This window comes from Phyllopteryx taeniolatus, chromosome 21 (genome assembly GCF_024500385.1).
Source record: "Phyllopteryx taeniolatus isolate TA_2022b chromosome 21, UOR_Ptae_1.2, whole genome shotgun sequence".
In the NCBI taxonomy this organism is placed as follows: Eukaryota; Metazoa; Chordata; class Actinopteri; order Syngnathiformes; family Syngnathidae; genus Phyllopteryx; species Phyllopteryx taeniolatus.
Window position 1 is genome coordinate 5,961,100 of NC_084522.1, and position 25,821 is coordinate 5,986,920.

At 40.4% G+C, this 25,821-nt stretch overlaps 5 protein-coding genes across 10 annotated transcripts in view; 1 reads left to right on the plus strand and 4 right to left on the minus strand.

Moving 5' to 3' along the window:
* Positions 1 to 845: 845 nt before the first annotated feature.
* Positions 846 to 5,548, plus strand: heyl (hes related family bHLH transcription factor with YRPW motif like). 2 transcript variants are annotated; one of them, XM_061760865.1, is made up of 6 exons: positions 846 to 1,246; positions 2,632 to 2,666; positions 3,110 to 3,176; positions 3,851 to 3,934; positions 4,343 to 4,424; positions 4,520 to 5,548. In XM_061760865.1, exons 3-6 carry the CDS (start codon positions 3,126 to 3,128, stop codon positions 5,170 to 5,172), a joined length of 870 nt encoding a protein of 289 aa, XP_061616849.1. In that variant the 5' UTR covers positions 846 to 1,246; positions 2,632 to 2,666; positions 3,110 to 3,125; the 3' UTR covers positions 5,173 to 5,548. The 2 variants fall into 2 exon arrangements, with proteins under 2 accessions (XP_061616849.1, XP_061616848.1); XM_061760864.1 differs by lacking the exon at positions 2,632 to 2,666 and having other exon boundaries at positions 847 to 1,246.
* A 2,775-nt stretch (positions 5,549 to 8,323) lies between these two features.
* LOC133470802 (coagulation factor XI-like) lies at positions 8,324 to 13,382 on the minus strand. Its single transcript, XM_061759638.1, has 9 exons — positions 13,226 to 13,382; positions 12,985 to 13,141; positions 12,009 to 12,118; positions 11,753 to 11,915; positions 11,079 to 11,197; positions 10,874 to 11,006; positions 10,685 to 10,791; positions 8,585 to 8,744; positions 8,324 to 8,515 (listed from the first exon to the last, which is right to left on the minus strand). The coding sequence occupies exons 1-9, from the start codon at positions 13,332 to 13,334 to the stop codon at positions 8,413 to 8,415; spliced, it is 1,161 nt and encodes a 386-aa protein (XP_061615622.1). The 5' UTR covers positions 13,335 to 13,382; the 3' UTR covers positions 8,324 to 8,412.
* An 886-nt stretch (positions 13,383 to 14,268) lies between these two features.
* On the minus strand, positions 14,269 to 19,401 carry LOC133470804 (glutathione S-transferase A-like). Its single transcript, XM_061759641.1, has 6 exons — positions 19,000 to 19,401; positions 18,855 to 18,920; positions 17,678 to 17,783; positions 15,516 to 15,634; positions 14,664 to 14,749; positions 14,269 to 14,567 (listed from the first exon to the last, which is right to left on the minus strand). The coding sequence occupies exons 1-6, from the start codon at positions 19,162 to 19,164 to the stop codon at positions 14,444 to 14,446; spliced, it is 666 nt and encodes a 221-aa protein (XP_061615625.1). The 5' UTR covers positions 19,165 to 19,401; the 3' UTR covers positions 14,269 to 14,443.
* Positions 19,402 to 20,266: 865 nt separating this feature from the next.
* On the minus strand, positions 20,267 to 23,217 carry LOC133470803 (glutathione S-transferase A-like). The gene is made up of 6 exons (XM_061759639.1): positions 22,952 to 23,217; positions 22,403 to 22,468; positions 22,198 to 22,303; positions 21,872 to 21,990; positions 21,694 to 21,776; positions 20,267 to 20,594 (listed from the first exon to the last, which is right to left on the minus strand). The coding sequence occupies exons 1-6, from the start codon at positions 23,117 to 23,119 to the stop codon at positions 20,462 to 20,464; spliced, it is 675 nt and encodes a 224-aa protein (XP_061615623.1). The 5' UTR covers positions 23,120 to 23,217; the 3' UTR covers positions 20,267 to 20,461.
* A 688-nt stretch (positions 23,218 to 23,905) lies between these two features.
* The window catches only part of fhod3a (formin homology 2 domain containing 3a), a 44,946-nt gene continuing 43,030 nt past the window's right edge, over positions 23,906 to 25,821 (minus strand). For all 5 annotated transcript variants that reach the window (XM_061759713.1, XM_061759715.1, XM_061759714.1 and 2 more), the window contains one exon: positions 23,906 to 25,731. In XM_061759713.1, coding sequence (XP_061615697.1) covers positions 25,649 to 25,731 — 83 coding nt within the window. In that variant the 3' untranslated portion in view covers positions 23,906 to 25,648. The remainder of the gene's footprint in view (positions 25,732 to 25,821) is intronic.

The window sequence follows — 25,821 nt, forward strand, 5'->3', positions numbered from 1 at the left end:
GCCTCTTCAGATTATGGGTTTTGATAATTTTCTTTCCTTTCCTAACTGAGAGAGATGAGGAAGAATTTTTGAATTCTTAAATTGCGCAGCAAAGGTGCCTCGATGTAACCTATACCCTACCTTTAGCATAGGTTGCTGCTGAGTGATCTTTATGAAAGGAAAGGAGATATTTGTTACCCATAATGCTTTAAAGGAGCAATATTTAAAGCAACAGGCCGCCCATTAACTTAGCAGTTTCACGCTACAGACTTAGATCAGCAATACTTGCTGTTGTGCGATGACTTCGGTGCTGTCTTTTCCTACGTTCGAAACAGCTCCTTTCCATCTCACCTTGTCCCAATGAAGTCTTCCACAAAAGCCAAGTAAAGTTGGTATAAAGGTTAGGAGTTTGATTTCCAGAAGAGCCCAATTGAGAGGCGAGATTACAAGAATAAAATGAACACCAATCAAAGGTGCCTTCATCTTTTTTCTCACCTGTGAGAACAATTGCTAATTACTCCCAAACATGCACGCACAGTTGTACTAATACAAATGGAGATGGAGTCCATCATGGTCCATCATTCCCACACTCCTCACCTTTCTGCCACAAATTAGTACAGTCATTGTTCTACATGAGCGAACAATTAAAGGAGCATGGGAAGAAAGAAGGAAGGAAGGAGAGCAGGATGAGACTGGAGGCTAATTGACAGAGGGTGACTGAGCAAAGGGCTGGAAGGACAGGGTGGTGGTGGTGGTTGGGGGGGGTTGACAAGCCGAGCAAGGGCAGATTAAAGGGTGGGAGGAGGGACATGAAGAGGAGGCGACCGGGGGGGGGGGGGGGGGGGGGGGGGATTGAAGCCAAAACTGGCAACCCTGCTTCAACTGCCAAATGTTGTCACTGGGTGGCTGTGACAGCGAGAGAACATGCCAGAGGGAAACCAATAGCAGCTTGGGAATTCTCAACACTTTGTCATGGGCCCTCGGGGGTCGAGCAAGTGCCACCGCTACTAGTCAAGCAGTAGAGGAGGGAAGACAGACGAGTGGAAGCAACACTTACACAAGCAGAAGCCTTCTTATAAGCAACAGGACACAGTCCACGGTCCAAAAGCAAATTTTCAGCGTGGGTTTCTTCACGAGCGAGCAGAGGAACAAGAGCATCCGCCGTCAGTCGACCTCGTAGGGCCAGCAAGATGAAGAGACCTCACGACTTCAGCTCAGAGTCGGACACGGACGAGCTGATTGATGTGGGACGAGAGGACGGCTACTGGTGAGCATCCCCACCGCACACCTGACACAGGGACAAAGGAAATGTACTGCACATGAAATTGACATTTGGCAGTCAAAAAAACAACAACTAAATAGCAAGACTTGAGACTCAGTTTGACTCAGTATGTCAATACTGTTATGTAATAAAAATAACAACTAACAATTAAAGCATGATAACACAATATGCAACAGTTGCAGTAACAGTTCACAATTTCTTAAAAAATATCATTACATTTGTAAGAAATGTTTATTTATCCATTCATGGTGCTACTTATTTAAATTCATTCCACACTTAATTATTATCAGCAACTTCAGATTTCGATTTAAGTAGGAAATCAAGAAAAAACGTATTGATTAATAAACAGTGCACCATTGTACAATATACATACATATATATAGTATAATATGTCATAGATTGCATACAATCAAATACACAATCATTCACAGAGACTGAAACATCAGTAAAAATTTATTGTGATACTTCATCTTCAGAAAATAAAATGTATACCTGTAAATACAAAAGCAAAAACCTAGAATTTGAATTTCCATAAATAAGTAATGTAACACTTTTCCTTTTCATTTAAAGCTAGACGTTTTGATCTTTGATTTTCAAAATTTGTAATCCCTATTGTGGGACTAATAAATGTTATTTTATCTTGAATTATATTAGTGAAAAGAAGTATTCATTCACTGGCCGCACATTGTAATGAGATCCAATACAAGGGTTGTAAAGTAGTTGTAACGCTGCTTTTACAAAGATGTCTTCTATTGTAGAACTGCACTGCATCACACTGAGGGGTCTTTGTAATATTTTGACCCACTTGGGTATCTTAATAAGGTTACCAAAATATTCGAAGCATGTGATGTAGTTCAGTTGTACACCACTGCATAATGTAACCACAACAATAAACAGGGTGTTGTATCTCTCTGACTCAAAAAATAATTACTTTTATAAAGGCAGAATTTGGAGTACAGCTGTTGTATTGGATCTCAGTGGATTGGGCCGATGTACCCAACAAAGTGTCTGTATTACTAGTCAAACTCAAGGTGAAACAGGCTCTACAAAAAGTTAAAGTGCAGACTAAGATCAAGTGAAAAATAAATCAGTTCCATGTAAAGAGAAACTTCCTGAACCCCGTGTCTGAAATGTTCACTTTGCAAATGAATTTACAGTCGGTGAAGTCATATACACATGAGGTTTTGTAGGTTTCAAAAGCTGTAAGGTTTAAAACATTAAATCAAAGGTCCAATCAGTGCAAAAAAAAAAAAAAAAAGCCTCTCAAAAACTGTTTTATAAGGAACCGCAGTCAGCAGGCGACATGAACATTGGGTTGTCACGGACAAACCGATTCCATCTTATTTGTCAGCACGTGTTTGTATTCACAGGAATTCTGACGACATCACAGGACTTCAGCAAGGCAGTACGTGACATGAAAGACAGCCCGGGTCAATTGAATTTCGGCGTGACATGCCCTTTCAAGTGGAAGCCATCACACGGCGTCCTAAACAAAAACACACGACTAAATTGGCAGCGTTAAAATCTAATAAAAACACAAAAGGGACAATGTTGCCGCTCCCCCTTGCAGGTCCGTTCACAAACAAACATTGGCAGGGTGTAACCATCTCGGATTGTGGCCCATGAGAGCTTGCGCATGGCCTCCAGGCTGTAAAATCACCTTCCGAAACTGTTTTCATACAAATGGAAAGTAGAACAGCATGTAATCTTAAATCACGCCTGGTCACAACACATTTTTGCAGCAAATGCCCAACGAGATCTGATGTTTCATTCTGACTCTGTGTTATATTAAAGAATGGTAATGATAACAATATGTAGACTTACCATATATGCTGCTGAATTATACAGCCCAGTCACCGGCTCCATGTCCCCTGGCAGTGCATCACAGATTCTGGCCCGAAAGAAGAGAAGAGGGGTGAGTGCATTGAAGTCTTAATGCGGTTGAACACAAGTATCTTGAAAAAAGAAAATTTTGCTAAGATGTTTGCCCTTCTTCCCACATGCCAACTCAGTTTTAGATCACCCATGACTACAAAGCTCTTGTTTATAGTTATGTCATAATGAACATTCATATAAACTGTTCACAATTTGCAGATGTAGCCATGTGTTTTGTTTTGTTGTTTATTTTGGGGGGGGGGGGGGGGATCTAGCCTCCGTTATTTGCTGAAATATTCAACTATTCACATTTTTTTGTGCTTTCTTAAATGCCTTAAGGTGCTACAAGATTGCACTAAAGCTAAATAGGAAAGCAGTACAGTTGGTTCAAAGAAATATGTTGGACGACTGAAGGACAAGCTTTGCCTGTCGGGGAGGAGCTCAGTTTAGCCCGGATTTTTACGGAGAGTCTTTGCCGCATATTTCTGATTGGCTCATAGGCCTCACAGTTTGAAGTTACAGTGCCACCAGTTGTTCTGGCATGTATGTCACAGCCTGCTAAACAATTTGATGTTAATCGATTTTTCTTTGTATGCCATTGGTGTGGAATACAAGTTTTTAAAAATTATTTTTGACAAAAAAGATACAATTTCTTTGTTAAAATAGTAATGTACAATATGGTTATAGCCTCAATATTCTTCCGCTCCCCAATAGATCATTGAGAAGAGGCGCAGGGACCGGATCAACCACAGCCTGTCGGAGCTAAGGAGGCTGGTGCCAAGTGCTTTTGAGAAACAGGTGACAACTCAAGCCAAATGGTTGCTTGTTTGTGTAAAATCTTGTAGTATACATTTTGATATCCAGTAATATCAGTTTTGGCGAGAATCCTTGTCTTTTATAATCGACCCCAAAAAAAAATCTTCAAAGATTTGAGCCAGATGTGTCTGAAGCTGTAATTTGAAACCAAGTTTTTGGATGCAATGACAAATTAACATAGTTGCAGTCTCACCTGTTCAGATGCTAAAATGTCATTCAAATCTCATCAGACTATGTTGTAATTTGCTAACGAAGTGTCTTATTGGCATCAGCAGAATCATTTCTGAATGAGATTAAATCTGACCAGATACTAGTCCAAATATTGTGTTTTTTACTACAAAAATTCTGGGTGTAGTCAACTTGTAACTGCGGGCTTTCTCTTCTGTTCAGGGCTCTTCAAAGTTGGAGAAAGCTGAAATTCTGCAAATGACTGTCGATCACCTCAAACTTCTTCATGCTATGGGAGGGAAAGGTAAGATAAGTAAGATGAAGTAAGATGTGGTAAAATAAAACAAATTGTTGATGCAATCTCTTCTTTTTTGACAACTTTCACCCACTTTGTTCCAGGATACTTTGACGCGAGGGCTCTGGCAGTGGATTACAGGACTCTGGGCTTCAGGGAGTGCGTTGGAGAGGTGGTCCGGTACCTCAGCTCCCTTGAAGGAGAGTCTCCGGACCCGATCGGCACCCGCCTGGTCACCCATCTTTCCCACTGTGCAAGCGAGCTGGACCCGTTGATTCTTCAGTCGCCCCCAACCTCCGCTTTGCCCTTCCCTCCTTGGCCCTGGATGTCCTTCCCCCAGATGTCCGCCTCCCTGCCAGCCTCATCCTCACCGCCGTTCCCCACCGGACGAAGGGAACTCGCCTTGATGGGGAGCTACCCGCCGGGCGCAACCCTCCGCCTCGCACCCCTGGCCGGCTGCCAGCGGGGGGTGCCGCCCCTCCTTGCCCCCACGGCTCTAGCTACAGTTCACAGGCTGCCATCCCCCGCGGCGTCCCCATCCTCGGGTCCGCCCAGGCCGACGCAGGCGTCCCCTCGCGGCACCTCCAGGAACTCGCCTCTTCCTCCTGCCCCTTCCTCTTCCTCTCCAACTACCGGACCACCGCTCGTCTCTTTCAGACCGTTTGCACCTCTGGCTTCTTCCGCAATCCAGCGTAGGGGCTTGAGTGGATCAGCCAAGTCGGCCCAAGGATGGGCGACTGAAATTGGAGCTTTTTGAGAACCATTTTTTTGTAAACCCAAATGAACTGTGCAAGGGATATGAAGCTCCCTTGTAAATGATGCAAGCGAATAATGAACATTTAAGGACTGTCTCTTTTTTAAAGGACTCTACAAGCCATATCAGACTGAATGTTTCTGATAATCACAAAGTGTCAAGGAACAACGAAGACAACATTTGTGTGCAAATGGACGATTTGGATTATCAAATAGACTAATGTCCAACAGAGCCATATGTGTATGTTTAACAGAAAGCAATGATTTCTCAGCTGTGATGTTTGTATTAGTTTCCAAATCAATTATACATGAGATAATTGCTGATGGCAAAGAATGTTTTAGGGAAAAAAAAATCTCCATAAAAGCTAAGTGCCTTTCCATTTTGGTTGTGTATTTTGTTATCATCACCATGAAGGTGGTTTGATCCTCGTCATATCATAATTCTTTTTCAGTGCGTCCCTAATATTCTTAATTCAAGAATACATGAACTACAGTATATCATGATTGCAGAGCCACTGGACAACCAATAATCAGTGGTGGATGATCAGCGCCAGGAAGGCCTTCTCTGCTAGCCTAAACACTAGCATTAGCACCAGCATCGACTTACATTTGCGATCTAAATTCTAAAATTACTTCAGGCTCTATATGCTCCCATATCAATCCAATCTACCCAGCGCCTTCGTAATCACCAGTGCTGGTCGTTGTCAATTAAACTATTAGCGGTTAGCAATTCGTCCTCACAGGTCGAATATGTCACCATGATTGTGTTCTGTGCAAACACATTGCCTGTATGCTCCTTAGCTCTAAAAAGGAGCAGCCTAATTCACATCAGCAAAGGACAGTTTCTAAAGGGAACGAACGATGATTCAGGGATGGCACAGCAGGGCAAAGCTATCCATCACATTGTCCTGCACCCCTGTAATTATGTTTTCCCCCATATCAGCATGTATCCTCTTCCCCTTTGCTATTCTTTTACTCCAATCCTGTGGTCTACCAGAAAGATGTCTTCTCTCCGTTTTTTTTCGGCGCCGGTGTGTTCTCAACAATGGACAAGACAGAGGAAAACAATACAACAGATCTCAAAGGCTGCGTTTGCGAAGCATGTGCGGCGCGGTGGCTCTGTTGCTGAGCGGGAAGATGACAAAGCGACGGCGAGATGAGAGGAAGAGTGTGAATCCCACAGGGGTCGGCGAGAACAGTGATGGATGATGGTTGGGTCGTCTCTCAAGTCGACAAGCATAACTGTGTTGTGCCTCATGAAAATGAGGGGATGAGAGAGACTTGTGTGCTTGCTGGAGAATGCTTTGATCTACTCCGGGATACAATGTCTGTGGTCTGTGGTCCAAAAATCTGTGTGTTCTGCAACGTGCGCATTGTTTATCTGAGCCAGTGTGCTCACAGGCCAACGCTGTACGCTTGTTGCCTTGTGTTTTTGCCTTTTGCCTTTTCCAGAGGGGTTTGTTTATGCGGAGACATGCGTGTGCGTGTGTTGTGTGAGTCTTCAGGGCTGGCGTCTGGACTGAACCACTGTGGCGGCATGGCTCTCGTGCAAGGTCGGCCGGCGGTTGCACGGATGGGATTGTGGTGGAATGTTTGTGGAGGACGCGAGTGCACACACATGGCACACACTCGCTCCCTCGCACACACACACGCACGCATACACGCACGCACACACACAATTTGCCTGGCAGTGTTCTGGCTGGAGGAGCCAGAGTCACCACCACAGCTTCCAGAGAGCACGACCACAGTCACACTGCATGGAGGTTCCCACGGGGGAGGGGAGCCGGGAAGAGGCAGCAGTAATGTTTGTGTGTGTGTGTGTGTGTGTGTGTGTGTGTGTGTGTACGTGGATGTGTGTGCATGCGTGCGTGTATGTGCTTGTGTATGCCGGGCATGCCTGTGAGAACAACTTAAAATGCAAGAAAAAGAAATATCTGAAATAGTATCTGAAATAGAGAACATTTTTGTAATTAAACATAGCCAGTCACATGCTTACTATTTGCAGTTGAACTCTCCACTCTGTGTGCATGTTTGGTTGTTTGTGCATGTGTGCATAAATCATCAGAAACTCAGCACAAGGAGAATTTGAGTTTTCTCTGGCAACACGAAAAACACATTTTTCGTGTTTTGTCTTTTAAAAGTCAGAGTTACCTTCACAGGTTAGATAATATAACAATAATATTTAATTTTGCCTTTATTTTCCTCAAGCTGCTGCGCTTCCCTGTAAATATTTAACTTAAACTTAACATATTACTAACTTAATAATAATTTGGAACATGGTACAGTTATATCTCCGTTATGTTCCTTTTATGACCTGCACTTTGATGTTACCCAATTCTGATATATAATAGTTGCATATAAGCAGCAATGATAAAAGTACTTCAGTTTAGATGTTAAAATTAAAACCTGATTTGTTTTTTCTGCGCAATTTGAAAGTCCAAAAATAAAGGAAAAACCAGAGGAGTTTGTTTGAGTTGAGCAACCTCTGCTGCTAGAAGAGAGCACAGCCCAAGTATGTTAGTTTCAGCTGACTGACACATGTTGTCTTCAGTAAGCACAATGACTGACAATTAACACTTAAAAAATGTGTTATATATATACTGAACTGTATCTGTTAACATATGGGAGCGGAAAAGCTACATGAATTAATCTTAAAAGCTAGGACATAATATTTGCCTCAAAAAGTAGGGGCACACTGCTCACTGTCAAAAAAAATGTATAAAATTGAATGTGAAAAGATGGCTACTGGAATCGTTAGGGTCAACGGTGAGCTGAGGCCTATCCCCCCGCTGACATTTTGGTGAGAGGTGGGGCACACACGGAATTGGTCGCCAGTCAATCACACATCACACAGATCAACAAACAAGCATCCACACTCACGATCACAGCTATGAGCAATTTCAAGTCTTTAATGAACCTAACAGGCATGCTTTTTAAATGTTGATGGAAGCCAGAGTAGCCGACTCCTAGAAAAGCCACACAAGCGCGAGATCAAGCAAACTCCAATTGGAAGGCCAGATCTGAGATTCAAATCCAGAACACCAATACTGTGAGGCAGCTGTGTTAACCACTGTCGCTGTGCTAAATAAATAAATACATAAATAAATAAATAAATTCATTAATTAAAAAATTAAAAAGCTTCAAACAAGAGGCAGTTTAATTTAAAAAAATGTTTATTTATAGTTGTTTCATTTGTTCCATAGATGCATTTGACAAGAAGATGATTAGTCAGGAAGATGGTCGTCTAAATGCAGTTTCTCTTAGTGAACCCAGACACCACATTGGCCAGTTTGGTAACTTTGGGAGGAGCTGGCATGGTGGTGACGCGCTTGAGATAGCAGTGACGCCTGTTGGAAAGAACTTGTGCTTGTATCAATGTCATACAGACAGATGGCAGAAAGTATCATGGACTTTACCAGATATCTGAATCCTCAAAGTTCTCATTGACATAAGTGTAGAACTGACAATTTTGATCAATAGAACATGTCTTCTGGCAGATAATTTCGTCGTCCACTAACTCAAACAGCATGTCTGAACCATGGAAATTGACCCCGTCAAGAGCTGTCTTTGCCCAGTCTGTTGGCACAGAACAACATGTTGACCAAAAAATAGCTGAATTTCAACACAAATTGGAGATAAATAACCAAACATTTTTTTACATAATAGAAAAGCAGGCCTACATATTAATGAAATAATAATAGATACAGCAGGTGGCAATAAAGCTTTTCTTTTGCATATCAGAAAGATTGCGGATATGGATGCTGTAATAAATCAAAATTGTAAAAACAAAGTTGTGAGGAGTGTAGTAGACACGCGATCAACAAAATGGCCCCAGCAACCCCACAACATCCGATTGTTCTGCATTCCTGCCTTCTCCCCTGCTGAGCCAGACGGTCACAAGAAGCCTGGTTTATGTCACCCGGATCTTAAACTAATTAAGAGCTTCCCTAGATACCTGGATCGTCTAGTCATTTTACGAACTTTGCATGAATGCTCCCAGTATCAATCATGACACCAATGTCACTAATGATTGTTTGCCACAGGTCTGATGTCAAATCTGAATCAGATGAGATGTTTCACCTCACAAGACAAATGTCAAATCACAAATATCAAGTACTTTTAGCCACCACATAAAATTGAAACACTCAACATTGAAACATAAAATTCCACTTCCTGTCGTGCTTTGTGTGTTCGAGTTTAATAGTTAAAGCCGCTGAAATCGAGGACTCGGGTTTCATTCCTGTAGCAACCTTCAGATTATGAGAAAGGTTTTTCGTCACTTTTACTAAAATTTACGAATACAAAAAAAAAAGACGAGGTTCCCCTTTACGAGACAAAGAGTTTGATTGTAACGTTAAACGTAAATCGAACTGAACCGGAAGTAACACAGGTGATAACTTATTCTTTCTCCAAAATTAATTACCTTTTTATCCAAAACCAATATATGCTACAGGAGTTTCCTTTCGACTGCTGCCGCCTGTCTTTATCAAATGCGTGCCCCACAAATTCCACCTAGCAACACCTTACCTGTGAGAATGTGTGACATGACAAAGGGTAAAATTCTAACTCTTTAACGAATGAACAATTTGTTGGCTGTTTTGGCAAAGTACATTGTAGTTGAAAGTGAAACTGGACATAAATTTGTTTCACAGTTCAGGTTGTACCCCGCTTCTCGCCCGAAGATAGCTGGGATAGGCTCCAGCATGCCCGCGATCCTAGTGAGGATTATCGGTACAGAAGATGGATGGATGGATGGGTTACACAATGAAAGTCGTAAATTTTATACACACAAAACAAAATACAATTGATTGTCATCAAATACAAAGCTTTCCAAATCGAACTGGGTGATACTGCTAAGCTAGCTGCTAACTAACTACATTTTTTAAAGTATTTGCGCTTTGTTGATATAAAACCTCCAAATGTACTTAGTAGAACAAAAACCATGTTTTTAATACAAAGATAACATTAGTCTTGGGCCCAGTCATGAAAAAACATACTATATTCCTCCCTAGCAACTAGCCAGCTAACTAATTAGCTACGTAACTAGCAGACACTAGTTCTGTTTTGATAACTTGGCACAATGAGAAAACAAAACATTTGTTTTCTTTTTAAACCAAGATCTTGCCTCGGCTCTGGCTTTTATGCTATAAAAACACCATATCCCATAGCTTTGCTTACATTGTGAAACGACTACTAAAAAAAATGCCAAATTAGCTAATGATAACTGAAAACATACACCTAACGTGTATATTTTTTCAGATAAGGGAGACAATATTGTGGTAGCGTGTAGTTTTTGGGCTGTTTTTATTCGCCATGAAAAAAAAATACTATTATTACGACAAAATACTTAAGTAAAGTACCGATACCTGAAGAATCTATCAACTACTACATCACTGAACTAGCCTAGCCGCTACTTAAGCACAGCTACAACCCAAGTACTGCCTACCTACTTACCTCACCTTACATTCTGCATTTCGAGAGCTTTTTTTTTTTGTGAAAGTTTTGGTATCACTCACCGGTATTTTGTTGGCAGAAGTGTGTTGCTATCCCAGATGTTACATCTTCTTTGGCCTTCAACACTAGTTCATTGGGATTGCTCTTCAGGTGACAGGTGAGGGCTTTGCTGCACAAATATTGAGAAAAAAGGCCATGTTTTTTTGTATACCCAATGAGAGGGAATAACAAGGAATTTTTTCTTTGGCTACCTCTCGAAAGAGAAGTAGGTACAGCGTGGATGAGCGGAGCACAATGCCAGACAATGCTCTGGCGTGCCGGCAGATTGTGACTCTATGTTGCTTCCCGGGATGTCGGTGCTCGGAAAAAGCTTCACGGAACATGCTGGAACACGACCATGCGATACGGTCAAAAGGTGCAAGTTTACACAGCGTGATCTTGGCTTTTTTTTCTGACCTGTGTCGGAGTACTGAGTGAGTTTCGTGCTGTGCGAGAAACCAGAGACCAAACCAGTCTTCCTGTTTACGTTTGAGGTCCGTGGTAAAGGCCAGCTGAATTTCAGGTGGCATTTATACCTAAAACAAAAGTCAACTGCATTATTGAAGACATTTGGGCTACATTTATCTACCTATCAATCAATCTACTGTATCTATGTCTACAATGGTACCTTGACTTACAAGTACCTTAACTTAGCTGTCGCTTGGTTGGTTTTTATTTTATTTTTTTCATGTAAACAATCAGCCAGAAGACACCAATAGAAATGGTTTTCAATCGCTGTTGCATTGAATGGTCCTTTTAATTCCAAATGAAGCGTTACCCCATAACGCCCCAGGATAAAAGAACTGGTACAGTTCCATCATTTAATGTCATCCATCGAGTACCACATGATGATTAGTTACTGTTTTTAGATTTCATGTAACGTGGAGCCAGGATTTAACTGGATGTTGGTGATGCCAGGGCAATTTATTGTCATCGACTGACTCGTTCTTGTCAGAGTACACATTGCTAATTACAGGAGGTTATGCTTGCCTGTGTGGTCGGACTAACACAAATAAAAGGCTTTGGTTCAACCTTGAAGAAACGCTTCGTTCTACTGACCTCAGCTCCTTGTCCACGTAAATTAGTCTTACCTGATCTTTGCAGGTGTGAAGACGTCATTGACAAATGTAAAAAACTGGCAGAAGGGGTCTTCAGTGCACACTCGCTGACACTCCTCATAGTCAGCTGTGAATAAGACCCGATAGTCTGCCCCCGGAAAGTCCACATTCGGGTACACGCGAGACAGACAAGGCTCTTGTACATTCAATAAAAGGACAGTTTTTTAAAAATGGTTAGCATACTTTAAAATTGGATAATTTTTGTGTGAAATGGAGATGCGGGTCCTACGTGGGTCAGGGCCGCAGGGTTTGAGAGAATACCCGGAGGTGACACCAAGGAGAGGGGTCTGAACTTTGGGCTGTCCAGATGGCGTAGACTTAAGGTAGCAGTAAAAATGCCTGTAGAGAGGCCCAGGAAACAATTACTAAATATACACTCACTAAAAGTTATGGACAACTGGTAAGGTAAACACATTTTTTAATCAGCCCCCTAGTTTTCCGGTTCAATCCACTTGTTTATCAAATTTGTTTTGATAAATAATTATGTATTTTAAAATATAGTACATATATAATGCAGTATATAATATATACATAGTAATTAAAGAAAAATATTATAGATATTAAAATATATTTTTATTTTGTTGGTAAAATGACTCGAAAGGTACTCAAAACCCAAAGTGTAGGACCTGCGACTTGAGTCTGGACTTGCATGTCTCGACTTGAGACTTGACTCAGGATTTGTTTGTCTCGACTTGGGGCTTGACTCGGGACTTGAAGGCAAAAACTTGAGACTTACTTGTGATTTGCAAAGCAATGACTTTGTGCCACCTCTGCCAAAAAGACATCTAACAATTGACCAACAATATCGCGCCACTGCCTTGCTTCAAACAGAATGTTGTCAGAAGGGAGTGGCGGTTGAGCTTTAGAGTCTCACCAGCAGGTTTCACAGAGAGACTGTAAAACTCACAGATAGTGTGGAAGTAGATATCATTTAAAATGTAGTGGTTGATTCATGGACCAAACACCCGTTGTAAATTTTCAGCTCCTTGTTAGAAAACAGCAAGCTGTGCAAAATGTACTGAAACATTAAACATTGATCATGGGCATTAAACATTTTAGAGAGGGTGAAATTAAGTTCACCTGTAAGGGGTACAGTGCATATCAGGTTCATCCTGAAATTTCACCCAAAAGCCCAATATACTTAATTTAGTATTTAGGTTTTCCTCCATTCAGTGGCATATTTTCATTAAAATTTGTATTTTTACCTGTTATCACTGGTCCAGTCAGCACATATATATGTAAAGAAGAGACAAGACGGGTGTTGTGTGCACAAATGCTGACAGTGCTGCGCATCAGGAGAGTACACAAATTTGATGTCCGTCCCCGGAAAGTCAACATTCTCCAACAATTCCCGATGACATTCTACAGAAATGGAAAAAAAAGTAGTCTATACAGTATATAAGATAAACCACACTGATACATGAAAATCAATAAAAATCGTTTTACCTTGGCTTGAGGAGAGACTACTAATAGAGAGGACGCTTATTAGGATTAAATACGCTTCCATTTTCTCAGTGAGTCCACAGTGACTGTGTCTGTTTAGCAGTTTCCTCATATATTTGGAGTTGACCTGTTCTGTGATTGCCTAACACGTGGTTGCATAATGTTTGCAGACATAAGTAAAATCAATTAAAACAAGATTGGTTGTTCAGAGGACACTGGTTCAAATCAGGCCTAGTCTGTTTGAAGTTTGCATGTTTTCTCAGTAGTGCCTGCATGGGTTTTCTCCGGGTAGCTCGGTTTCCTCCCACATTTTAAAAACATGCACGTTAGGTTAATTGAAGACTAAATTGCCTGTCGGTATGAATGTGAGTGCAAAAGGTTTTGTCTATGTGTGCCCTGCGATATGCTGGTGACCAGTTCAGGGTGTACCCCATGTCTCCCCCAGAGTCAGCTGGGATAGGCTCCAGCACGGCCATGACCCTAATGAGGAGAAGCGGTACAGAAAACCGATGGATGGATGGTTAGGAAAACTTACACAGCATTGCAATCAAACATTTTGGTGAGGTAATCAATCTCAGTTTGCTTACCATATTAAGCAAAATGTGAGGCCATTTTCGAGTTACGGCAAAGACTGAGGCAAACCTTCAATTAACTGGACGAGCCACGCCCAGGTGACTTCAGGTGAGAGGTTGAGTAAACCCGGGACTGGTTGCCAGTCAACCGCAAGACCCATAAAGACAATCATTCACACTCATATATGGATAATTTAGCAACTTTAATGAACCTAACATACATTTTTGGGGATGGGGGTGGAAGCCGGAGCGATTCGAACACAGATCATCTGAATACGTGGCACATTGTGTTCAGTTCTTGTAAAAAAGTATGTTATGCTCATGCAAAGTTTTGGACTGTTGGGACACACTGAGCTTCTTTATTAGTTTATGTGAGTGTTGTATTTTTCCATCTAACTGTCTCTGTAGCCAAAAGGTCTTTCAGCTAATAAGTCTGCAGTAACCATGAAAGAGAACAACAAATTACTGCACGTGTATTTGAAAGTGAGCTTTTACTGACTTTCATAGCACAAAAGTTGCCGTTTAAAGTACAGAAAACTACAGAAGAAAGATGTTTTAAAGACAGTGTAAGTTGACATTGACATGCAATGCAAAAGAGTGGTCGCATGTATATGTGAGCACTACAACATACAAAGGGTTAGTATGCATCTCAGATGTCCTTCAACTTGTCTGTATTCTGTTGCCAGACAGTAGGCCATGTTTTTTTGACGCTGGGCCGATCCTTCACCATACTGTGATATTGAGCCAGTTTAGGGAAACGGTCAGCACACAACCTGGAATATAAAGTTAATTTTGATTTTTATTAATGTGTTGCTCGCTAGCAGTCCTTTTGGAAAGTTACAACCTAATACAACCATTAACACACTTACCCATGGTAGAAGGCAAAGGCAATGTATGGAAAAACTGTCACATCAGCCAAGGAAAAACTCTTTCCTGCCATGAAAGGTCCTGACCCCTGTAAAACAGCAAAGAGGGGTTTCAGCTACGACTCAACAGCCATATTATGCAAATAACGTTTGATGCGTAACTGAGATTAATTTATAGGTGAATGTGCATTATGGGCAGGATTCCACCGGAGGGTGCTGTTTTCATTCAAAAACCTTACTTCAGTGGTTACTGGCGTTTACAGTACAGTACTTATTTAATCAGTTCACTCCTGCAAGTACCAGGTGTTTTAAAGTAGACAAGGCTTTTTTTTTTTTTTTTTTTGCATTTTACTAACAATATTAAATAACTGTACATGTTTCCATACTAACAAAACATACAATGGGTATAATAAATATAAAACAATATATACTGCCTATTATAATGGTGATTGTAAAAGGTAATAACAGCCTACCTGGTTTTTCTTAAGGAAAGAAAAAAAGCAGCTGTCTATTTAAGGTGTGGCATTTAATTCTTCTGGTGTACCACGCACCTCGTGATTAATTGAGGCACAGAATCTAATATAATACAGACCACTATTTGAGGAAATATGTGCATTTTGATTTGATGATTTCTATTGTCTGTGTTATTTGCGCGCGACCATTTCCCCCCATATAAAACACAATCTGTTTCTTTGCAGACATTGGTGTCAAGTTTCATCGTGTGTCATTGCCACCAAACTTGACCTACCTTTTACAAATTCGCCATTGTGGAGTAAAAGGATGTTGTTCTACCAAAATAAAACTTCCACTGACATGAACTGAAACTCAAGAATGCATTTTGCGCTTATCTTTTACCTTCCCCAAGTATCCTTCCCACAGTTTGAGCTCCACACGCACAGCCTCTTTGTTCCTCGCCTTTGCAGAGTCATGCCTCTCCCCTTCGGGTACCTTCCACTCGTAATATAAAATGTCAACTGCAACACGACAAAAAGTCATTCAGAAATCAGTTAAAAACAGGTCGGTGAGATCTTGTGAGGTTGTGGACACTCATTCTCTCATTCACTTTATATTTACACTGTTGTTGCTACTGTGGCATACCATACCAGCTATATGTCTGGAAATATAAATACAAATGAAGTTTGATTTGGGAAAATTAATTCTTCTTTTTTTCAATGTTCGTCAAAATACTGTTTTTTTTCCCTTCTATTCAGGATACTTGTACCTTACTTTTCATAACGCTACTTATTAATATGTAGCTTGTGCAGCTCACTATAAGCTATTGTGTTTACTTTACTTTCACAAACAACACCATACCCGTATTAGATTTTTTATTTTTTTTATAATGACATGTAATTTGCAAGAGTCACGTTTGTATTCTATTATATGTTGTGCCTGTATTCTACCATTATATTTAATTCACTTTTTTATTCCGTTGCAATGTTTCTCAAACATTTTACACCAAGTACCACACAAAAAAATAGCTCTCCAAGTAACAAAATCACGACCAACGTCACAGTACAGTCAGGCCTAAGTGTTCATCAAAAACAAGACTTTTATTCCTAAAAAGTATGAAGTGGTGCCTTGAGATACAAGTTTAATTCGTTCCGTTACCATGCTCGTACGGTACCTCAAAACACTTGTATCTCAAATCATTTTTCGCTATTGAAACGAACTGAAAGGGCATTATTTTTTTCCAGCCTCACAAAAAAAACATTTTTCGTCATATTTAACAAGAAACATGGCACTCCACAATATTATTATTATTATAATTTATAAAAACATACAGCAATGACAAAATTAAGTAGAAAGTAAAGATTGAAAACATTTTTGCAACGTTTTAGCTTCAATTCAATGGACATTGTACTGCTCCTTCTGAGTGTATGTGCCTTGGCCACCTGGGGCCAGTGTAATACAGACAAACGGCTATACTGTACATGGACAAAGTTCTCTGTAAGCTGCAGTAATAGGAGTCATTTTTGCAAAGAATAAAGACTATATACTGTATGCCTGTGAGTATTACAATATTGTCTGCCTACATGTGTTGCTGCTGTGTTTGTGTACAAATAGCCATCGCTTAAAGGGTTGGTGTTTTGAATTGCTCGCATTTAGCTAAACAGACTTATCTTCAGGCCAAACTATGCACACAACGAGTAATTCTGTTTGTTTTGTGTCTAGTTTGGCAGCAAACATCCACTAGGAGTGGCAACAAACAGCTTGAAGCCTCGTTTGTAATTGAAATTGTTGACCGTCTGCCTCACTGCTGCTTGTTGGGAAGTGAGTGGCGTTCACTGCCGCAGTGCAGTGCTCCTATCTCAAATTTTTGTTCTATTGTACTTTGTATTCTATTATGAAGATACTTTCTTTTTATGACTTCAAAATGTACCCTCGAAACCCTTAAGAAATCAGTCAGCTTAGATCATGGTGTCAAACTGGTGGCCCGGGGGCCAGTTCGGGCCCGCCACATCATTTTATGTGGCCCGCGAAACCAAATCAAAATTGCTAGTTTTGTTCTAGTGTAATACCATTGAGATATTTGCAAGCATTTTTCATTACTAATCCCCCTTTGAAAAGAAATGTAATAGTTGAAAAATGTTTTTATAGGCTTCTGATTTTAAAACTGATTATTCATCAATGTGTTTTGGCCCGTGACAAAAATGAGTTTGACACCTCTGGTTTAGATAATGTCAAACTTCGGCAACGTTCCCGTGTAAAAACCAAATACCTCATCTTATGATTTGTCTCGCTACTCCTAACATGTGATCCTTTGTTGGATTACCATTGGGACTTTTTATAAATCACTGACGCCCTGTTAAAGGCTTGTCACAAGCGCATGATGTGTGCTCAAATCTCTCAGGGTGGCCTGTTGGTAATGAGCTTCCCTCTTGGGGGGTGAAGGAAGAGCATGTGATGATGCCAAGAGCCATGAACTTAGAAACAAAGGCGATCAAGTGTTAAATCACAAGATGCCATTAAAGAAAAGATGGAAACCTGCAAAACGAGTCAGATTCTTTGCATACCGAGCTTCTGGCCAAGTGGGACAGCCTCGAAAATGCGCTGGAACATCATGGCCTGTTCATCACGGCAGGTTGGGGTCAGCTTGGTTCCCTGATCCTTGAACTCATTCTGTTATATGTTAAAAAAAAAAATAATAATAGAAATGTACAAAAACTTACAAACATTTTGTTACTGTAGAAGAAAAATTTCCAGGTATCTGTACTGTACTTGAGTATGTACTATTTTTCTTTTAACTTTTTTAATTTTACTCCCTACCTTTTCAAATCTAAAATCTGTACTTAATACTCCTCACTGAGGAAACTATCACACCTTTTTTTTTGACAACCTCTGCGGACAATGACGTAACATAAAAAAGACATAAACAGAGAGGTAAAGTCAAATACGGTTGAGATCTTGGACGTACAGTATAGAGCACCAAATACAATACATATGATACATTGTTCAGTTATTATCATTAGCTAATCTAGTATTTTTATTGTTAGTCAGTTCGCAATGTTAGCAAAGCACTGAAAAAAAGACTTGAATTTACGTAGCTTGAACATGTACATAAGTTGCACATGATCAGAATGTGGTAAACTGATGTAATTTTCCCATTCCCCTTAAAAAATTACAGCAGCAGCAATTTTAAACATATGCAAATTAAGTGAATTCAAAGGAATGTTGTTTTTAAAGCATTTTGTCTTCTAAGTATGAGAAATATGAAAGTAAATAAAAGAGGGATGTTGTGTGATGAGGGATTTTGTGTGCATCCCCCCTTCGTGCTAAATAATCAAACATGATATTGTATACAATTGACAGTAAAAATTATTTTTTTACTTTTGCACTGACACACTGAAAAAAGGCCTTTGAATTTTCTTCAACCTCATTTTGCAAACGATTACATGTTCAAATGAATTCATATGATTTGTTTTCAGTGCAGATCGTATATTGCAGAACGTACATTTATACTTTGAAGCAAGGAAGTTGAATCATGATTTCGACTTTTACTAGCCTTTTTTTTTTAAAGTAAGTAGCTGTACTAATACTTGGTGCGAGTACTTTTTTGCCACTTGTGCATGCTCAGCAGCAATACTGCAGACTACCGCAATTCCATTCTATTGCAGGGGTGTATCTATATACTAGAGTGTATGCAAAAGATGCCATAAACGTACACGATACGTGTGAGTGCATTTAATTTACCTCCAGGTACAAGCAGGCACCAGCGGACTCGTTGATGATTCGGTTCCCATGTTTGAAGGTAGGAAGCTTCAGCAAGGGAACAGTCGAAATCAGTGACTCAACTCATGAAATTGCATATGTACGGTTCATGAAAAGTCCAACTCACTTGCCCTCTGGGGTTGATGGCGAGCACCGTCGGCGATTTGTGCTCCGCCTTCTCAAAGGAGAGAAGTTTGCTGTCGTAGTCGCAGTGCTTCTCCTCCAGGGCGATCATCACCCTCCAGCACGGAGGAGATCCGGCGCCCCAATACAGAGTCATGTCCGTGGCCATCGTTGCGACTCCCCGTCTCAGTCAGCGGCGGCGTGTGAGGAGGCTTGTGGCACGACCGCTTATATCACCGTCCCGTTTGATGGAGTCACACCCACAGATTAAACTCGACAAATATCATATTTCACGGCAAGTCAAGTTTTTTTTCTCCACCCCCACCCCAAGTCAAATAAACTTTATACGCCTTAAATAATACGTTACCTTGCAACCAGCACGTGAAAGATTGAGCAAATCATCTAATGGGAATTTCTGTCGCAATATTTAACCATTAACAACTTTGCACAACTCCCATTATCGATTTTTATGTTGTATGTATGAGCGTTGCATGCCGTGTGTTTTCATTAAACGTCATGATGATTTAGCACTTTTTTTTTTTTTTTTTTGGATGCTCTGCAGGTATCAAGCGATTGTGTGCACAACACATAAGCCATGCAAATCTAAACGCAAACAAAAACCTCCACGGGAACTCAACAAAACATTCAAAACAAAAAAAGTGCGTTGAATAAGCAACGTTATGTTTTCAATAGTTGCCTACAATTTCCTTTGCACGTATTGAACCTATTGTCCTTGGACGTGTCTATAAAACTCCACACCGCTGCAATAAACACCTTTATCTAGTCGTGAGCATTAATTTACCCTAACACTTACCATGTGATACCTTTTGTTTCAAGGTACAATGCACCACTTTTATATGTCTCATATCAACCTTGCTCATAAGTAAACCTGCTCAATTATCTATTGTCTAAGGTTGACCATGTTACAGCGCTTCTTCATTATGCATTAGCCCTGTAGTGAAGGCTGACAAATGCCAATCCAATTTGAATGTTTTTGGGGACACAAGCAGCAGAATCAAAACTGCACCCGTGCGTTCTGTAGCAAATATTCAGTCACGCACATGTCCACTTGCTTGATAATAATCAAAACCGTTACGATGACACAGCGAATGACGGTTAGGTTTGTGCAAGAAAAACCTGTTGGGAGACAGCTGAGGCGTGACCGCCATTTCAAGTCGGTCATAGCAAAGTCATAACCCTTTTGTTTGGTCGTCTATGTGAGAGGTGACTTGCACAAAATCAAAAAGATAAATCATTGGAAGTCTTTAATGTGATGGTATTTGATAAACTCGACTCATTTATTGATTTATTTTTATTTTAAACGAAACAAAACCTTAATCATCAAAATATTTCGAGCTTAACGCCTTACTATTTTGAAACAACACAACTAACAGATTTGATTATACTTGATAATAGTGCAAACTTTTTGTAATTTTTTTAAAGAAGCCTGTGACTGGTTGTAGATGTCAGATGTCTTTGAGCGTGTCTTGTCCCTTGGGGTTCTCCAGCCAGTGCGGAGGCCAGCTGGCTTTGATGCTGGGTCGCTCCTTCAGCAGAGCGTAGTATGCAGCCACGTTTGGGTAGCGCTCCGCCGACAACCTTAAAATAATAATTTGAAAAAAGAATCGATGCAAAGAATCATTACCAAAAAGTTATATTCCATTTTAATTACAATATTAACACTCGCATACCTTGTTGCTCCTACCGTAGACAATGTTGTCCAATTGAAACCCATGAAAACATTTTATTTACTTATTTGCTGGATTGATTCATACAATATGGGTAAAACGGCTTTAACTCGAGACTCAACATTTAACCATTTTACTTTCTTACGTTTTCTACGAGACAACATAATTTATCAATTTTTGGACAAAGGAGCAAGCTCATGTAAAATTCTTAAATTTCAGAAAAAGGTGTCTTACTGCACTTCAGTGGCGTAAAAACAAATGATGCAATTGTGATTTTAAGAAGTGGAGATGACCTCTGCTGACCGTGGAGAAGAATTACATTTTTATTTATGAAGTAGAAGCTCCCTCAGCTGGCTGTAAAACAGATTACCCTTAGCAATACAGTATAATAACAAATTGTGCTAGAGTACTGAAAATGCACTGTATAAAAATGTCATTTTACAACATGCACATTGTGCAAGCAAACTGGAAATTCATCCATCCATCCATTTTCTGAGCCGCTTCTGGGCGTGCTGGAGCCTATCCCAGCTATCATCGGGCAGGAGGCGGGGTACACCCTGAACTGGTTGCCAGGCAATCGCAGGGCACATACAAACAAACAACCATTTGCACTCACATTCACACCTACGGGCAATTTAGAGTCTTCAATGAAACTACCATGCATGTTTTTGGGATGTGGGAGGAAACCGGCGTGCCCGGAGAAAACCCACGCAAGCACGGGGAGAACATGCAAACTCCACACAGGCGGGGCCGGGGATTGAACCCCGCTCCTCAGAACTGTGAGGCTGACGCACTAACCAGTCGTCCACCGTGCCGCCCTCAAAATTGAGTTGAAAAATAAAAATGAATGGATATTTTATACTAATGGACAGGAACGGCGGTTATTTAAGTTTATTAGCTTTTGTAAAGGTAACATTTCTGATACATTACTTGTATTAGAAGTACATTGTGTTGGTGTATCTAATGAAATGTCTAGTGAGTGCTCGTCATGTCTCACCCACCCAACTCACCCGAAATGGAAAAGATTAGCAACAGTTGGGAATACAATCACATCAGCCAATGAGAACGAGGGTCCGGCCAGGTGGGATCCTGCCTGCAAAGACGGGGCGAGATGAAATACGTTTAAGAGAGGAAATAAAATAAAATAGTACGCTTTAGTACAGTGGTTGTCATGTGCGCCATCCTCACCTTGAGCAGGTAACCCTCCCACAGTTTGAGTTCATTGGTCAGGGCTTGGCAGTTTCTCTTCATGGCAGAGTCACACCTTTCGCCTTCAGGCACAACGTAGTCATAGTAGATAACGGCAACTAAAAAAAAGGTCAGGCAACATACAGCTCTGCTTAAAGGAGACTAATTAACCCCATAGGATAGCTTACCAACTGTCATGTCATCATTGTTAGGTCATCTACGACAATCACAAAAACCATTGCAGATCTGGTTTAAATGTGAGAGATTGAGAAGCGGCTAACAACCACGAGTGACGATGAAATCGGCGCTCTTAATTAACGTTTTACATAGTTTGTCGTAAAAGGTGAGGCCCTCAAACGTGCGCTGGTACGTGAGGGCTTGTTCGGCGGGGCCGTCTGGGACCAGCTTGCTCCCCTGGCTCTTGAACTGGCTCTGCCGATACATGTCAACAAGACGTGTAAAAAAACAAAAACAAAAAAAACATGTCAACACTTCATTAAACAATTCCAATGTTGGTCTTTCCTTACTTGCCTCCAGGTAAAAACAGGCTGCGTAGGATTCGTTTAAAACGTTGTTTCCATGATTGAAAGAAGGAAGCTGCATGAAAAATAAGAATAGATCATAATGAAGTCAAACAACCTGCAGGGCTGATAAAATATTAATTCTTATAAATTGATGCTAATAAGCGATTCATGGCACAGACTAATCCTCAAATTTACTTTTCACATTAGCCAACTAGTCTGCTAGCGTTACGATGTAAAAGCACAAGCGCAAATATTGAACTTTTAAAACTGTGAAACATGGAAAAATTGAAACTGGAAAGTGATAAGAGGCTTGATCCGGATTTTCCCTTTAAGCAAGTCAACGGTCCAAAGTTCCCAATATGCATAAAAGGAACTCATTAACGAGTTAAATACAAAGCCGAATGACAGCACTACCTCTGCTGATTTGATACGATGCCAAAGATTGCGTTCACAAATCGTCTATTGGGGCGTAAATGTCAAATAATGACATTTCGCAATGGACTCCGGCTGTGACCTTATCCAATCACAGCGATTCAATGCATGCCACGTTTCTTACCTGTCCTCTCGGGTTTATAGCTAAAACCTCCGGTGACTTGTGTTCCATCTTATCGAAGGAGAGCAGTTTCTGATTGTACCCGTGCAGGTTCTTCTCCTCCAGGGCTATCATCACCCTCCAGCACGGAGCAGAGCCGGAGCCCCAAAAAAGAGTCATGTTCTCGGCCATGGCTGACAAGACTTGTTTTCCAACTAGCTGGAAAGTAACTGGACACGTCGGACGCGAACCGAAATGAACTTGATAATATTAAGTTCTTGTTCAACGTTGAATTATTCGCCAGTATGACACTGCGATATAAGCTTCTGACCCCTGGTGGACAAAAGTGTTATCAGCACGTTGAGGATTCTTCGTCTTCTCTTCTTGGCGTGTTGGAAAAATAGATTTTAGTTGCATTGCGACTGATTAAAGATAATAATCGGGTCGCGGGCGTGCTGGAGCCTATCCCAGCTGTCATCGGGCAGGAGGAAGGGTACACTCTGAACTGGTTGCCAGCCAATCGCAGGGCATATAGAAACAAACAACCATTCGCACTCACAATCATGCCTACGGGTAATTTAGAGTGTCCAACAATTAATGCATGTTTTTGGGATGTGGGAGGAAACCGGAGTGCCCGGCGAAAACCCACGCAGGCACGGGGAGAACATGCAAACTCCACACAGGTGGGGCCGGGGATTGAACCCGTGTCCTCAGAACTGTGAGGCTGACGCACTAACCAGTCGTCCACCGTGCCGCCTGATTATCTTTGTGTTGCATCAAAATAAGACATTTGCAAACGTCTTGAAATCAAAATGAACTAAACCTGTAACTGATCATAATCAATTTATGGTTGTCAATTTAAAATAAAGTCCTGTTTTTGAATAAAAGGATGGATTTTTTAAAACTGATTAATCGATTAATCGAAAATAAAACAAATCGACAGATTATTAGAATAACCGTTACTTGCAGCACCTAAAAGCGTGTAAAACTAACATTTAATTTATTTTTGAGGACAATAGAAGAAAATGACAGTTTCCCACATTTAGTCATATGCAAGTGAAAATAATAATAAAAAAAGATCTCTTTTTTTCGGTGTACAATTGCATTTTGAGAGGTGATTATATGTTAGTCTAATAGTATAATAACCCAGGTCATATTTAACTTGCTAGAAATGCATTTTTTGTTTGTTTGTTTTCCAAAAACGTTCAAGTATATATATATATAGTATTAGTCAAACAAAGTTATGGATGGTTCCATGGTTCCACATGTCACTCTTTAATATTTACTAATTGACCACAAAATTTGATACACATGATTGTTTTTAATCCTTTCTGTGGTTTGCAGATGTATACAAATGCACCGTATCATACTGAGAGGTGCGATAAACAGCAAATGAAAGTACATTTAAAAAACGGATTGAATATGAAGTGAAATAAAATTTCAAGAAATTGTGGCACACAATGGAATGGAATCATGTGCGAACACTTTTTTTTTCCTCACAGTTTTTTTTTCTTTTTTAATGTTTATTCTTGTAGAACACATACAAACAGCATTTCAAGTGAGACAGTTTGGACTTGATGGTCTTGCATGTGGTGATATTTCCCAGGTTGGGAAGATCCTTCATTTCCTTCAACTTCATAAAGTTAAATAATAATAATAATAATAATAATACTTCCCTCTATATGACCACATCAACAGTTTCCATTTGCTTTTTTTTTTTTTTTTTTTTTAAATCATATTTTACAGATTAGGCTCTTCTCTACTATTTCTTTTGCTCCAACTATAATACAACTTTCTACAGATATAAAATAACTCGAAGCGCACTACACATGCACACTACTAACACCGATGTAACATGTCACACAGCTGACAATGACATGTACACGTCATATGCAGTCTTTGCTGCATGTCCTTCAAATACTTTAACAAATGTAAAAAAACAAAATCTAAAAAAATCTAATCTTTTTACACTTTACAAACTGTTCCTCAAAAATGAAAACTCCCTTTAGCTGTGAGAGTGACTTAGTAAGGTGCAAAAAGCTTACAAAATGAGAGTGAGAGCTTTCAAATAAATACTGAGAACATTTTCGCCCAAACAGAAAAATTAACTCTCTGCAACACTGAGGAACTTAACAGATAACAGAAGCAGGTGAGTAAAGCAATACAGCATCATCCCTTTTTTTTTTTTTTTTTTTTTTTTTGGTAGAAAGGCACACAACCAATTGAAAACCTTTCATATTAAACATTCGCAACAAGCAAACATTTTTACCTGCACAAAGTTATCATTTCAGGTTTGCTTTTCTTGTGTGGATGTCTTAAGGTACTTTTGGAACTTAGTAGAAGTGATAAGTTCATCTTTGGGTCATTAAAAGTTCACAGCTTAAATAGGAGTAACGGTGATGTCTTTAAATAACGGTTCTTCCAAAAAATGCAAAGGGCAGCATCGCTTTTCCTCCTTGATGCAACGCCTCCCTTTTCTTCACCTCATCCTCTGGAGGATTGTCTTTGTGCAGCATTAAAAACAAACAAAACCGAAAAACAACAACAACAAAAACACTGACTTTGTTACTCAGACACGTCCGGCAAGGTTAGCAGCTGACAGAAACCCGAAGCTTCTGCTTGGTGCAATTAGAAGAGTATGTAGCAAAGGCAGCCGGCGGGCGGGCGGGCAGCGACCACGTTGCCGACGGCGACGAGGACAGGCGGCCAAAGGGGAGTGGATTACATCTGCGGCTCGCCAGAATCGGTTAAACCCAACGCCAAGGCCTCCTCCGGGGTCAAACCGCTCTTCAGGGTCCGCCTCACTGAAAGAAGAGAAAAATTCCAAAGTCAATATCCTACTAGTGCGCTGAATTATCCATGCAAGTTAGACAATTCAGTGCACGAGAAGAACG

Excerpts from the sequence above, each read along its gene's own strand:
- LOC133470804 (XM_061759641.1), bottom strand. The coding sequence starts at position 19,164 with ATGGCCACGGACATGACTCTGTATTGGGGCGCCGGATCTCCTCCGTGC. Across the intron at positions 17,784-18,854 it reads GTGCCTGCTTGTACCTGGAG|AATGAGTTCAAGGATCAGGG; the intron begins GTAAATTAAATG and ends AACATATAACAG. Across the intron at positions 14,750-15,515 it reads GGGAAGGATACTTGGGGAAG|GGGTCAGGACCTTTCATGGC; the intron begins GTAAAAGATAAG and ends GCTGTTTTACAG.
- LOC133470803 (XM_061759639.1), bottom strand. The coding sequence starts at position 23,119 with ATGGCCGAGAACATGACTCTTTTTTGGGGCTCCGGCTCTGCTCCGTGC. Across the intron at positions 21,991-22,197 it reads CACCTTTTACGACAAACTAT|TTGCCGTTATCTACTATGAC; the intron begins GTAAAACGTTAA and ends CCTTTTTTTTAG. Across the intron at positions 21,777-21,871 it reads GGGAGGGTTACCTGCTCAAG|GCAGGATCCCACCTGGCCGG; the intron begins GTGAGGATGGCG and ends CCGTCTTTGCAG.
- heyl (XM_061760864.1), top strand. The coding sequence starts at position 1,170 with ATGAAGAGACCTCACGACTTCAGCTCAGAGTCGGACACGGACGAGCTG. Across the intron at positions 3,177-3,850 it reads CCCGAAAGAAGAGAAGAGGG|ATCATTGAGAAGAGGCGCAG; the intron begins GTGAGTGCATTG and ends GCTCCCCAATAG. Across the intron at positions 3,935-4,342 it reads CAAGTGCTTTTGAGAAACAG|GGCTCTTCAAAGTTGGAGAA; the intron begins GTGACAACTCAA and ends TCTTCTGTTCAG.
- LOC133470802 (XM_061759638.1), bottom strand. The coding sequence starts at position 13,334 with ATGAGGAAACTGCTAAACAGACACAGTCACTGTGGACTCACTGAGAAA. Across the intron at positions 11,198-11,752 it reads TTCACACCTGCAAAGATCAG|GTATAAATGCCACCTGAAAT; the intron begins GTAAGACTAATT and ends CTTTTGTTTTAG. Across the intron at positions 10,792-10,873 it reads ACCTACTTCTCTTTCGAGAG|CAAAGCCCTCACCTGTCACC; the intron begins GTAGCCAAAGAA and ends ATATTTGTGCAG.